This window comes from Athene cunicularia, unplaced genomic scaffold, assembly GCF_003259725.1.
Source record: "Athene cunicularia isolate RWA unplaced genomic scaffold, athCun1 SCF_19, whole genome shotgun sequence".
Lineage (NCBI taxonomy): Eukaryota > Metazoa > Chordata > Aves > Strigiformes > Strigidae > Athene > Athene cunicularia.
The window spans coordinates 86,311-98,913 of record NW_020799255.1 but is presented as its reverse complement, the minus strand read 5'-3'; the positions used below and the strand labels follow the sequence as shown (position 1 = coordinate 98,913).

At 56.3% G+C, this 12,603-nt stretch overlaps 1 protein-coding gene across 2 annotated transcripts; it reads right to left on the bottom strand.

Annotated features, from left to right (window-relative positions):
* Positions 1-6,049: 6,049 nt before the first annotated feature.
* Positions 6,050-12,059, bottom strand: LOC113490632 (serine/threonine-protein kinase SBK1-like). 2 transcript variants are annotated; one of them, XM_026867168.1, is made up of 4 exons: positions 11,702-12,059; positions 8,493-8,669; positions 8,083-8,285; positions 6,050-7,386 (listed from the first exon to the last, which is right to left on the bottom strand). In XM_026867168.1, the coding sequence occupies exons 2-4, from the start codon at positions 8,662-8,664 to the stop codon at positions 6,700-6,702; spliced, it is 1,062 nt and encodes a 353-aa protein (XP_026722969.1). In that variant the 5' UTR covers positions 8,665-8,669; positions 11,702-12,059; the 3' UTR covers positions 6,050-6,699. The 2 variants fall into 2 exon arrangements, with proteins under 2 accessions (XP_026722969.1, XP_026722967.1); XM_026867166.1 differs by lacking the exon at positions 11,702-12,059 and adding an exon at positions 9,721-9,923.
* Positions 12,060-12,603: the final 544 nt, after the last annotated feature.

Genomic DNA, 12,603 nt, shown 5'->3' with positions numbered 1-12,603 from the left:
CGCAGCACAGCTCACGGTTAATTTTCTCACCGAGGTTAACAGTGGGACAGGCCAGGCGGTTGGACTAGGGGATCGTTGCAGACTCCTTCCAACTGAACTACCTGATAAATTAAAACCTGGAACTGAAAAGCGCGGAAGCTCCCGGGTCTGGACACAAGCGGTCCGTAGAGGAGCACAAAAGCCGCTGTAGTAACCCACGCGCTGAAACCGCGCTGCCGCATTTCTTCCTCTTCCTAATCCTTTCGTGTTGCACGCTGCGCACTCAGACCAAAGATCTGGCACTGGCGACCAGAACACCGCATCCTGCTCTGCGGACTCTGACGAAGTCCAGTCAATGTTTCAACAGTCCCGCAATACCACTTCATCATGAGGACTGACTGCGCCGGCCACGCGGGCGGACCCGCAGCTTTGCGAGCATCAGCCCGCGGAACGGTCAAACCCAACCGCGCAACCTCGCCGGGTGGGAGAGGAACGTGGGGGGGAGCGACAGCGCTGGGCCTCGGTTCCCATCCGCTGCCAAAGCTCCGCGCTGAGCTCCCGGCTCACCAAGTACCCCCCGGTCAGACACGTGAAGGTGTCTCGGGGCTGGCTCTGCAGGATGGCTGCTGCCTTTGGGGACGGTCCTGAGCCTTAAACATCATCACGAGGTGCTCCAACGTCAGCTGGCAGATTTGCCACTGCGTGTCACAAAAGATGAAAACAAACCGAGAACCTCAGCCAAAGGAAACGCAATGGGAAAGATGCAGCCTGGCTCTGTGCAAAATGGGGAAAGCAGGGAACACCCTTAGACTCTGCTGAGCCTGAGAGATGAGGGAAACATGTGGTTACATAAATGGCGCTCTCCCAGTTACTCGGATGGGCTGCCAGCCCCGGTTTTACAGCGGTTGGCTGGATTTTCCTCGCTAACTCCTCGCGATAGTCCTGTGGGATCTGTATCAGGTCACGAGGGTGAGGCTGCTTGATTTAAGAAAGCAATGACTCGAGAGCCAGGCGGTGTTAGGGATGTGATACGGGGGAGATACCCAAATCTGTCAACACTCTCCACTTATCCCACCTGCATGGCCTCATGCTGTTTTGGCAAGAAACATTCAAATTACCAGAGGAGGTCACTGTTGTGCAGCCCATGGATGATGTCGTTCTAGAGGCTGCAGGACCTATGACACAAGAAATCTAGCAGTTACCCATTCCCAAGTATCAAAAGAGCAGTTCTATCCTGTGCTAGGGACTTTAGGGTTTTGGAGACACATATTCCGAGATTTAATATCATAACCCAACCATTCTATAATTTATTGGAGAGAAACGCGAGCTGGTGCTGAACTTCACAACACAAAGATGCCCTGGAGTTTTTAAAGTGAACGTACAGCAACTGCCAGGACCCTGCGTGGCTCCTCTTACCGTGTACACGCAGACTCGACTACTCGCAAAATACGGGGTAAGCGGCAGACGCTCCTGGAAGTGGCAGGTGGATCACGCGCACCGATGCCGATGCCGTAGGGGCTAGTACCGGACCACGGCCAGGAAACTGGGCAGACAGGGAATGGAGAAGGGAAGACTGGGAACAAATGTATGATACTGCTAACTTTGGTCTTCTTCCTATAGGAGGTGTAGTAGCATGCCAGAAAAGTACCGCTCATGCGGCAACATGGCCCGCAACTTAGCGGGGTAAGTGTGGGAGCACTTTCTTCTGCCTTGAGCCCTGAGCGGTTGGGTAGATGGTTGCAGGAAGGGTTGGGACACGCTGGCTCGTAGGACTAATGTGAGTAAGCAGCAAGCAGACCATCTCATGAGCACCTGTGGGCTTTGCAGCGAAACAAAGGTTTGTCTTGTCAGAAATCAACCAAGGGAAGGGAAGGGTAAGCCCACTGGAACGCCTGGCAGGTGGCCTGTGCCAGACCCCGAGGGGGTGGACATCTATTGTGACTGCAGCTGAAGTAGTGAACGGTTTGGGTAATGCTTACCCTCCACACACCGCATCTGTATGGGCAACTGTAACAGGGTTAAACTGCTACGCACCTAAAGCCATCAGAGATAGTCGGATAGGTGAGCTTTTAAAAATTAGACCGTTGAGATTTGCACAAAAAAGTGCAGCCTGCTATCCCAGGCATCTCACTTCAGCCTGGGCTCCAGGCATCCTCCACCAATGAAAAAAAGAGGGAAAGGTACCAAAATCAGCAGTTTCATGACCTTTCTGGTTACTTCAGTCCACGCTCGTAGCATCTTCTCTTCGTCGGGGGCAGAAGATGCCCCAGTTTTCAGGGGGAAATTTGTCAGCTCTATTTTCATGTGCACTCAGAGCCCAGAGCCTGGAAAAAAACCAAAGACGACGACTGTGGTTTGAAGAAAGGCTAGAATATGTCCTTTGTGGCTTACATGAACAGCAGTGTCAGTAAAATATTCAGCATCAAAGCCCACGGCTTCCAAAATGAGATGCCACTACTGAATTTGTGCCAAGCAGATCCTGGCTTGACCAGAGAAGGGCTGCAGAAACAAACGCAGTCACTGCGGGAAGAGGTGGACACAGCGAGAGGGGATCAGAGGAAGAGCTCCTTTACTTGGCAGGATAAACCCTTCATCCATGGGCACTGCAGCCAGGCACATCTGGAAAGAAGATGCCTGTACATGGTGGAGAGTGCAGCTATAAGCACAATGCACTGGCCTTTGCCATTTCCAACTTGACTAAACAGTATCAGTGTGAAGGATGGGGGTCCTTTTCTGAGCACCCCTTGGGATATTGTTCCTTAGAGGAGTCTTTGTTGGAGGGAAATAGAGTGAAGGGATGCTACCTTCAACCAACTCCCCCTAGAGTGATTAAAAAATACTATTAAATATTGCAATCGATATTTTAATGAATATTTAATTTTAAAAAGAAATCCATTCCTGATGGTCACTGAGGATAGGCAGGTACTTTGCTTTAAATTCAGGATGGGCTCACAGCTGAGTCAAAAGGAGTTTTTCAGAATCTGAAAACCAATAGCATGACTGTTACAGAAGGGTCGGTTTCAATGCAAGCAGCAGTCATTTCCTGTAAGGCAGTTATGAAGTCCTGAACTGCCAGATCCTTTACATAACTTTAGGATTTTGCAGTAACATCTTACAAATCTCAAGATAAATCTTCAGTTTATAGGAAACATGTTATTTTTTTTTTCTCTGTCATTTACCTCATCATCTGAGGAGGGAGTCAACTGAGGAAAAATACCAATTAATCAAAAACAATCAAGAGAAATGATATTAAGTCAATGGCCCTGACAGTAACCTATATTTTATCCCAGTGAATAAATTCTGGGGTTTAGAAACACAACTCTGCAACCCTGGATCTGCCTACAATGGCAAACCTTGCAAGTAATTTCCATTTCTCAGAAAAGCAGTTAAAAAAAACCATTAAACAACAAAAACCACACACACAAAAATAACCTACACACACACACACACACAAAAAAAAAAAAAAAAAAAAAAAAAGCAGCCAAAACCCGGCTTTGACTGTTTGACACTGGGATTTGAGCAGTTCCTAGGAAGTCCCCAGTGTCGATGCCAACAGACCAGGACCATCAGATGGGTGTTTGAGGAGCTGGAATTTCTGCGACCTCTCCTGAGTGCAAACCCCTCGTTTTCAGTAGGTTTTATGAATGCAAACAAAGATGAGGGAGTTTAATCTCCCAAACCCTGGAAACAGGCAGTCTGTCCTAAGCATCGCCTCTGCGTCTGGTCTTTCAGCTGCAAACTGCCCCACCAGCTTCAGCCCAAGGCAGGTGCTGCAAGGTTGGCCTGCACAAGACTTGTGGGTCAATACAAGCCACAAATGACCCCTAAGACCTGCCCCACAAGAGCCCCGTGGGAGCTCCGCTGACTACAGAAGCGGTTGAGATGCTTCGTTCTCATGTTGCCCCGTGTTCCAACAATGCCAAGAGCCTGATAGCTGCAGTTGTCCACTGGTGCCACTGTCCCCCCAGTGTGGTCTTCCTGTCTTTCCTATTAGAGTCCACCCCGAATGAGAAGTTAGGAGCAATCCTGTTCTTCAGCAAAGCCCATAAGTTAAACGGCCAATGTGCTCTAATGTCTTGTATCCAAATTAGCTCCAATCAGGGAAGGAGGAGAGTAGAGGTGATGGGAAGATGCTTCGGCTTGGGCTGCCCCTGAACAGTGCTCTTAGGGTCCGCTGGATACACCGAGACGCTACATATTTGATGGGGTATGTGCCCATGCACACCGTTTCTGGATATCTCAGTAAACCGTTGTGCTAGCCACTGGCCCAAGGGTCTTGCAGCGTGTCCCCCCCACAGTCCCCCTCACCATGATCCTGGGGCTGGAAATGGGAGGGTTTGCCTCTTAAGTAGCCATATCCTGCAGATCTCGAGACCACAAGGGATTTCTACTTCCCAGTCCCCTAGAGATGAGCTTGGGGGATTCAGACCAGGAGGTTTCTCCCATCCTGTCCCCACAGATGCAGCCAATGCTATTTCCACTGCAGTTCCAGCTGCTTCGTGGCTGATAACAGGCAGATGCTGCAAGGTTGCACCCATAAGGTCCCCAAGACACTCCTTCAAATCATCCAGGGTGCTTGGTTGTCCCTCGCACGATGCCCCCTTTGCACAATTCGGACTCGTGATGGTTCATTTACTACGATCTCAAAAGTGCAAAATTAAGGCAACCGACAGCAAAGGGGATTGCTTTGCCTATGAAGCGGCGCATAATAGTTAGAGATGGGTGAAAGAAAGGGGAAAAGTAAAATTTAGAAAGGAGAGAGGTTATAGCTACCACCGCTGATCTCGACTCCCTAATAGTTCCGAGTCCAGCTAATGCTCTGTCATCGGTCATCATGATCCTTGGTGGGGAAGCTTCAAATTTTCGTTGCCCAGCAGTCATCTTTTATGCTTAGTAACACACCTTGCTCCTCCTCTGCCTGGGGGATCCCCATCCTTCTAGAGCGGGGCTCCCACACATGCTCAAAGGGGACTGTCTGAGGTGTGGTCAGTCTTAGAGGCAGGCAGGCTTCAACCAGGAGGTGAATTTTGGTATTATAATGAAGCAAAGTTCATCTAAAGTTCACGGTTTCTTCATCGATGTTACGGCAACAGTTCCAATCCATCTTTACTAATGGGAGCTGTGCAGTCATCTCTAATGACTCCAGTTAGGCTCAGGTACCAGACAATAGCACAGCACTCTGTACCACATGGCTCAGATACTGAGGAACAGCACCGAGCACAACACGGTTCAGTACTCGGGAGAACAGCACAGCACTCGCTGTGCCACATGGTTCTGTAGTCAGGAGCCTTTGCACCACATTCCACTCTCGAGATCAGCAACTGTATTCCAAACAGGCCTTTGTCAGGTACCTTACTGTCCGTGTCCCTGATGGCAATGGTGAGACAATGCTGATGTTCTACCGACTCTTACAGGAGGGCTGGACCCCCTTTGCTCAGAGCCTGCCTGTCCCCAGGGAGGAGAAAAAGCAGGATTTAAGGCTCAAGCAGGAGGCTCATGGGAAAACACAGTTTTAAAAAAAAAAAAAAAAAAAGGGCAAAGCAACACAGAATTTTATTAAGCTTCAGCATCTCAGCTAGCTTTCCCCTTTGCACCAGGGTTGGTGATGCAGGAGATGGCAGAGCACAGTGTCCCCCAGCCTCTGTTGGGGATCTCCAGGGAGGGGTGGGCACGGGCTCCCCAGGCAGAGCGTGGAGGGGTCCCAGGTCGAGGCTCCAGAAGCCCCACATCACAGCACAGAGGTGTGGAGTGCTCACAGGGGTGCAGGAGAGCCCCGGGATGGGCAAGCAGGCAGAGCCCTGCCTGCACGTGGTGTGGCACCAAGGTTACGTGCCAAAGCTTGCAGGCCCCTGCTGCTCTCCTCCCAGCTGCCAAGCAGCCCCGGTGGGAAAGCCAGCAGGGACCAGATGGCTGGCTGAGCCTGGGCAGGTGTTTGTCCAGTCTCCAAACCATGCACTCACCCCACAGACTGTCCTCCGGAGTCTGTCCAGGCCCTCTCGCGCTGGAGACGAGAATATTTGCAGCCACTGCAGCACTTTCACATGCACCCCCCTCCTACAACACCCAGAGCCTGATCTCAGGTTTGTCCTGTTGTATCTCAAGTCCTAGAGATCCACCTGGCAGCCCCTCCCAGCCCCATCACACTCCAGTTCAGCTTCATGCCTTGAGGGCTTAACATTTGTTTCCCCAGCTCCTTAACCCCCCAGGAGTCTGGTTAACATCTCTCCCTAATTACAGCAGTTACCCCCAGGAGGCTGATTAACACCTTCCCTAATTAACAGCAGCCTGTGACAACCTCCCCCTCACTACTGTGCAGGAAGAAGGTCAAGGTCAGACGTGTTCCCGTGTTTCTCTGCTGAGCAGTTTCACTGTTTGTCCCTGACAAGATCTCCCATCGGCCCTAACAGGTTTAATTTCTAGTTAGCTGCTCTCCTGCCATTCCTCTCTGTTACCACGTGAGCTGCTTCTGCCCTCAGTTTCTCCCGTGTACCTCAGAGCTGTGCAACAGTCATTTGGGTGGGCTGTTGACACCACCACCAAGTGACATCAATTTGCAAAGGTGCTGGGTGTCCAGTGGCAGGGCCTCCACGTGCTGCCCAAGGCTTCAATTCTCCTTCCCACTCTTGCAGTCACCAAAAGCCTTGGACATCAGAGAGGGAGCCCAGACCCCCGGGGAGGGCCCGCCACGACACCAGCCCCGGGATGGAGGGGAGATGCTGGCTACCGGCGTGGGGCCAGAGTGTTAGCGGGGGGCGCAGGAACCCCAACTCCCCCACTGGCAACATCCCGTTCCCCGGTGCCCCCCAGGCTCTCCCCTGTGCTGCTGGTAAGGGGGGGCTGGGAGCTGCTCAGCACCAGCTCCCCAGCACTTGGAGGCATCACCCAGGGCAGGGACAGGTATTTCTGCACCTCGATGGCCGGGCTCCGGCGGTCAGGGTCTAGGGTCAGCAGGCGCCGGAGCATCTCCAGAGCCCCAGAGCTGAAGCCTCGCCAGGATGCCGGTACCCCCCGTCCTGTTGTGCCACCCTGCCAGGCACTGAAGTCCTCAAACTCGGGGTCTGAGCTGGCGGCCATGGCCCAGGGGAAGCAACCGGTGCAGAGGCAGAAGAGCAGGATGGCGAAGGCCCAGGCATCCAGGCTAGAGTCCAGCTCCAGTGTGTCGGAGCCTTGGAGCAGGCAGAGCTCTGGAGGGGAGTAGGGCAGAGTACCAGACATGGCACCCACTGCCGAGCCCTGCACGCGTGTGAGTCCGAAGTCACCCAGCTTCACCCGCCGGCACTCGTGGTCAAAGAGCAGCACATTGTCCAGCTTGACGTCCCGGTGCACCAGGGCACGGCTGTGCATGAAGTCCAGCGCCTCGGCCAGCTGGGATGCGCAGCGCTTCACCAGTTCCTCTGCCAGGCCCTCCTGCAGGCAGGGTGGCACCATCTCCTGTCCCACTGCCGCCTCCCCGAAGGGACTGCTGCAGCACCCAGACCCCACCTGGCACCGCTGACCTGTGCTTTGCCCCACAGCAGCCCGTAGCACCACACCCACACTGCAAAGGGGCTCCCCACGCATTGCACGAGCATGCACCCCACTACAAGGGTATTCTCCCATCCACAGTGTCACTGCACCCACTGCAAAGGGTCTCCCCCTGTGTGCGTTGTGGGCATGCACCCCGCTGCAAAGGCTGTGCCTGCATGCTGGGAGCGGGTGCTCGCCACAAGCGGCCTTCCCATGCATACAGTGTCATTGCACCCCACTGCAAAGGGTCTCCGCACAAAAAACATGACCATGCACCCCATTGCGAAGGGTGTTCCTGCACACGGTGTCACTGCACCCACTGCAAAAGGTCTCTCTCCATGCACATTGTGGGCATGCACTCCACAGCAAAGGGTCTGCCCACCCAGTGTGAGCGGGTGCTCCCTGCAAAGTGTCTCCCTGCAGACAGTCACTGCATCCACTGCAAAAGGCGTCCCCACCGTGCACCCCACTGCAAAGGGTCTCCCCACACACAGCATCACTGCGCCCACTGCAAAGCTCTCCTGGCACCCTCTCTTCCATCCTCCCACCCCTCCTAGCCCCCACCCTGCTCCAGCAGAGCACCGGGGCAGCACGCACCCCCGGGTTGAGGAGGGCACACAGGTCCCCAGCGGGAGCGAGCTCCTGCCCAAAAGCAAAGTGCGTGGTGCTCTCGAAGGCAATGGGCAGGGCACGCAGGCAGGCGGCATGGCTGGAGAGACACAGGGCGATGCAATACTCCCGCAGGAATGCCCGCCACTCCGTCCGCTCCTTCAGCATCAGCTTGAGGACGACCGGTGGGCCTGGGAAATGGGAGGGTGGGGGCCGAAGAGAGGTCACCAGCAGCTGGGGCACCGAGGGGGAGCAGAGACAGGGACGGTTTGGGCAGAGCTGGGGTTTGGGTCGGAGGCAGCAGTGGGGCTGTGCACATCTGTGCACACCTGGGGAGGAGGTTCCCCAAACAGCAACAGGGTCGCTGTTCCCACCCTCCCTCCCCCAGCGCCCCTCACCACCATCCAGGGGCTCTGTCAGCACCACGCGGCCGTAGGTCCCGCTGCCCAGCTCCTCCAGCACGGCGTAGTGCTCCTCCAGCTCCCGCTGCGGCATCTCCCGGCCTGTCTGTGCTATCAGCCTCTCCAGAAACTCCTCGTTGTCCTCCCCATCCTCATCTGACTCCTCCATGGGCCCTGGGGACAGCCAAACCCCCCAGGCTGCTGCAAAGCTCCACCATCCCCAGCCCCTTGCATGGGGGGACAATATCAGCACCGGCCTCATCGCCCCAGGGCATCCTGTCGGGACAGCCCAGTGCAGCCTAGTCTAGCCCAGTCCAGTCTAGCCCAGCTCAGCCTGGTGGAGCCCAGACCAACCTGGTCTGAGGCATCTCAGTCTAGTCCAGTTCAATTCAGTCCAGTTCAGGCCATCCAAGCCCAACCCAGTCCATCCCTGCCCAGTCTAGTGAAGCCCAGACAAGCCTGGTCCAGTCTTCTCTAGTCAAACCCAGTTCAGCCCAGTTTAGCCCAGCCCAATTCAAGTACAGCCCAGTCCCACCCCAGGAGCTCTCTCCACAGTCTTCCTGGTTGGGATCAAGCTCTGCCCCTCTCCGCCAGGCACTGTGCATGCATGGGGGTCCTGGCTGGTGGGAAGGTGCAGCCCCATGGGGACCCCAAAATGCCCCTGTCCCGTGGTGCTGTGCACCCCTGACAGGGGCAACAGGGAGCTGGGATGCTCACTCCATTGAGCTCCCATGTCCTCATGTAGGAGGGAGGGCCAGACCCACATCACACCCCAAAGGAGAGGCAGAAAGCCCTGTAACCTCCCAGAGGAGGGACAGGCAGCTGAACATCGCACCCCACAGCAGCAGTCATGGCTCCATCTCTCCCCCTACAACCACCCCGTTGCAAGGGGTCAGGGCTGGCTCTCCCCCACCTCCTCCCCTTTGTAATGGGTCAGAGATGACCCCATGGTCCTCCATCCCCAGCCCTAAAGCAGGACCCTGGACCCCTCTCCCATCCCACCACCTGCATCTGCCTGTGCCAGCACAGCCGCAGCGAGGTCACCGGCACCTCCAGGTGTGCAGAGCCGTGACAACCAGCCTGTCCCTCCACCACACCCCCCCCCACTGCCGTGGGGCTGAGCCAAGAGAGCCATGCAAGCAAGCCAGAAGCAGAAGTTAGGGTCTAGTGTCCCCCGGGATTGCACAGGGACAGCCAAGCAGCCCAGGAGCAGTGAGTGCCTCACCTGTGTCCCCCACTGCGTGTCCCAGAGGGCCGGGTGCTCCCGGGGCACGGCTGGGTGCCCCCAGACCCACGGCCACCCCTGGCACCGGGAGCTGTGACTCAGACTTTCCTGCCCGCTCCCATACCGCCAGCCCGTGTTAATCTCTGCCGCTCGCGCCCAGAGAACATGTGTCAGCCCCAACGCGTGCCGAGGGCCAAAGATAGGCAGGACAGGCAGGGCATTGCATGGGGGGCCAGACGGACAGGATGGAGCTGAGGATGGGGGACAGACAGACAGGGTAGATAGAGCTGGGAATGCAGGGGGAGAGAGGGCAGGATGGAGTTGGGGGTGGGGGGACAGACAGGGCATTGCATGGGGGAATGGACAGACAGAATGGAACCGGGGGTGGAGGACAGATGGACAGGGCAGAGCTGGGGATGGAGGACAGACAGACAGTGTAGAGCTGGGAATGGGGGGAGAGACAGGGCAGGATAGAGCTAGGGATAGAGGGACAGACAGGGCATTGTGTGGGAGGACAGACAGATAGGGTAGAGTTGAGGATGGGGGGACAGATGGACAGGATAGAGCTGGAGACAGTGGGACAGACAAGGCATTGCTTGGGGAGAGAGATGGACGGATGGAGCTGGGGGTGGGGGCTGAGCTGTGCTGAGTCCAGCAGGCTCGGTGCACCCAATGCAGCGTGGGGAAGCAATGTGCAGGCCTCTTGGCTGTCCCACAGCATGCTGCTCTGCACTCTCTGTCCCTATGCTGCTTGTCCACCCAGCACCACACTGTGTCCATCAGTCTTTGCAAGCTGCCCTCCACACTGTCTGTCCATCTGTCCATCCATCCCTCCATGCCACGCAGTGCTCGGTCCATCTGTCCCCACATGCCTAGCTTCTTATCTTGGCTGTACCTTCTTGGGCTGTCTGTCCACCCCGCCACGCCATGCATCATGCTCTCTGTCCATGCCCATAGTCCGTGGTGGCTGCCCCACACCACCTCTGCTTGTCCCCATGCGCAATATTCCACCCTGTCCGTCTGTCCTTCCCCACGGTGCTACCACTCCATCCTGTCTGTCTGTCCTTCCTCATAATGCTGCTGCTCCATCAGACCGAGCTCTCTGCTTCACCAAGCTCTGCTCCTTGATGCCTCTCTGTCCCCATATGCAATGTCCTGTCTGTCCCCCTGTCCCTGTCCCCCATGCGATGCCATCACGTCAGCCCACAACACAGCTCTAACCATGTCACGACACAGCCCAGCAATGCCATGACACAGCTCCATCATGCCACAACAGAGCCTGACCATGTCACAATGCAGCCCAGTAACATGACACAGCCTGGTCATGCCATGACACAGCCCAGCAATCACAGAATCACGGACTGGTTTGGGTTGGAAGGGACCTTAAAGGTCACCCAGTTCCACCCCCCTGGCACAGGCAGGGACACCTCCCACCAGTGACAGAGCCTAGCTGTACCACAGCCACATGCCACCTGCTCCCCCACCCCCAGCACAGTCCCAGCCCGGCTGTGACCCCTCATCCCACCGTGGTGGCATCCCAGAAGGATGCAGCAAGTCACGGGCATCCCTCCACCTGCCTCAGTTTCCCCTCTCCAGTGCCACTTCCCTGAGAGGGCAGGGCAGATCAGTTTTGTCATGTCATCCCCCCCATCCCACCCACTCAGCATCTCACAGCTCCAGTTTCAACCACCTATGTGCCATCTGGCTCCTGCTGGGGCATGGGGCAAGGACTGGGAGCAGGCTGTGGGCACCAGACCCCCAGATGTAGGCCAGGATGGTTTGGGGACAGGGGGAGCATGACACACCGGCCCCGGTTGTTGGCCTGCAGTGATCCCCAGCACCGAGGCATCACCCCGTGAGGCTGGCACCAACCCCAGGAGACGCCATCCCCATGCCGAGCCCTTTCTGCCACCATCCTCAATGTTCCCAGCCACGCCGCCCCCGCGTGTCCCCACAGTCCACCCCCCCAGCTCTGACTCACATCTGGGCCCCCTCGGAGGGGCACGTTCCTCGGGGGTCTATTTTGGGATGGAGCTGGCAGAGCCCAGCTGGCCGCACAAGCGTCCGGTGTCCTGCCAAAGAAGTACCAGCCGTGCCTAAACGAGGGCTGTTGGCCACGAGGGTGCGTCTGGTGAGGGGGTGCCTGGAGCTAGGCATGTTGGGGAAGGGGGAGAGGGGGTGTCTCCCCAGGTTGAAGTCGGGAGAGTGCCACACGGGAGGGTTGGGGCACTCTGCTCATCCCTCTGCCTGCACCCGAGGGCTGTGCCTGCCTCAGCATCCTCCCTCACCCCCAGTTCCCGGGCTGGGTCCCTCCCTCTCTCCCAGTTTTCAGGGCCACACCCTTCCCTCTCCCCACTTCCCATGACCACCTCCCTCTCCATCCCCAGCTCCCAGGTCCATCTCCCTCTCTCTCCCCACTTTCCATGACCATCTGCCTTTCTCCCCATTCCCCATAGCCATATCCCTCCTTCTCCCTACTTTCGACAATAAAACCCACACCTATGCCCAGGTCCCATGACCATGTCCCTCCAACCCTCTCCCCATTTCCCATGACAACCACTACTCTCTCTCCCCACATCCCATAATAATACCCCTCCCTCTCCCCAGTTCCTACAACCATACATCTCCCTCTCCCCATTTCCCATGGCCATCTTCCTCTCCCCCATTTCCACGACCATGTCCCTCCCTCTGCCCTGTTCCCATGACCATCACACCTCCCTCTCCCCATCTCCTACAACCATACCCCCCCTCCCTATTTCCCATGACCGTGTCTCTTCCTATTTCCCACAATAACATCCATCCCTCCCCCCATTTCCCACGCCCCAGCTCCCAGGGCGTATCCCACCCTCTACCTCCCCACCTGCTCTTTCCCCCCATCCCATC

What these genes read in the sequence shown, in the direction of transcription:
- LOC113490632 (XM_026867168.1), bottom strand. Translation starts at nt 8,664, where the DNA reads ATGGAGGAGTCAGATGAGGATGGGGAGGACAACGAGGAGTTTCTGGAG. An exon ending in GACAGAGCCCCTGGATGGTG is followed by an intron (nt 8,286 to 8,492) that starts GTGAGGGGCGCT and finishes CCCATTTCCCAG; the next exon opens with GCCCACCGGTCGTCCTCAAG. An exon ending in GTGCCCTCCTCAACCCGGGG is followed by an intron (nt 7,387 to 8,082) that starts GTGCGTGCTGCC and finishes CCCTGCCTGCAG; the next exon opens with GAGGGCCTGGCAGAGGAACT.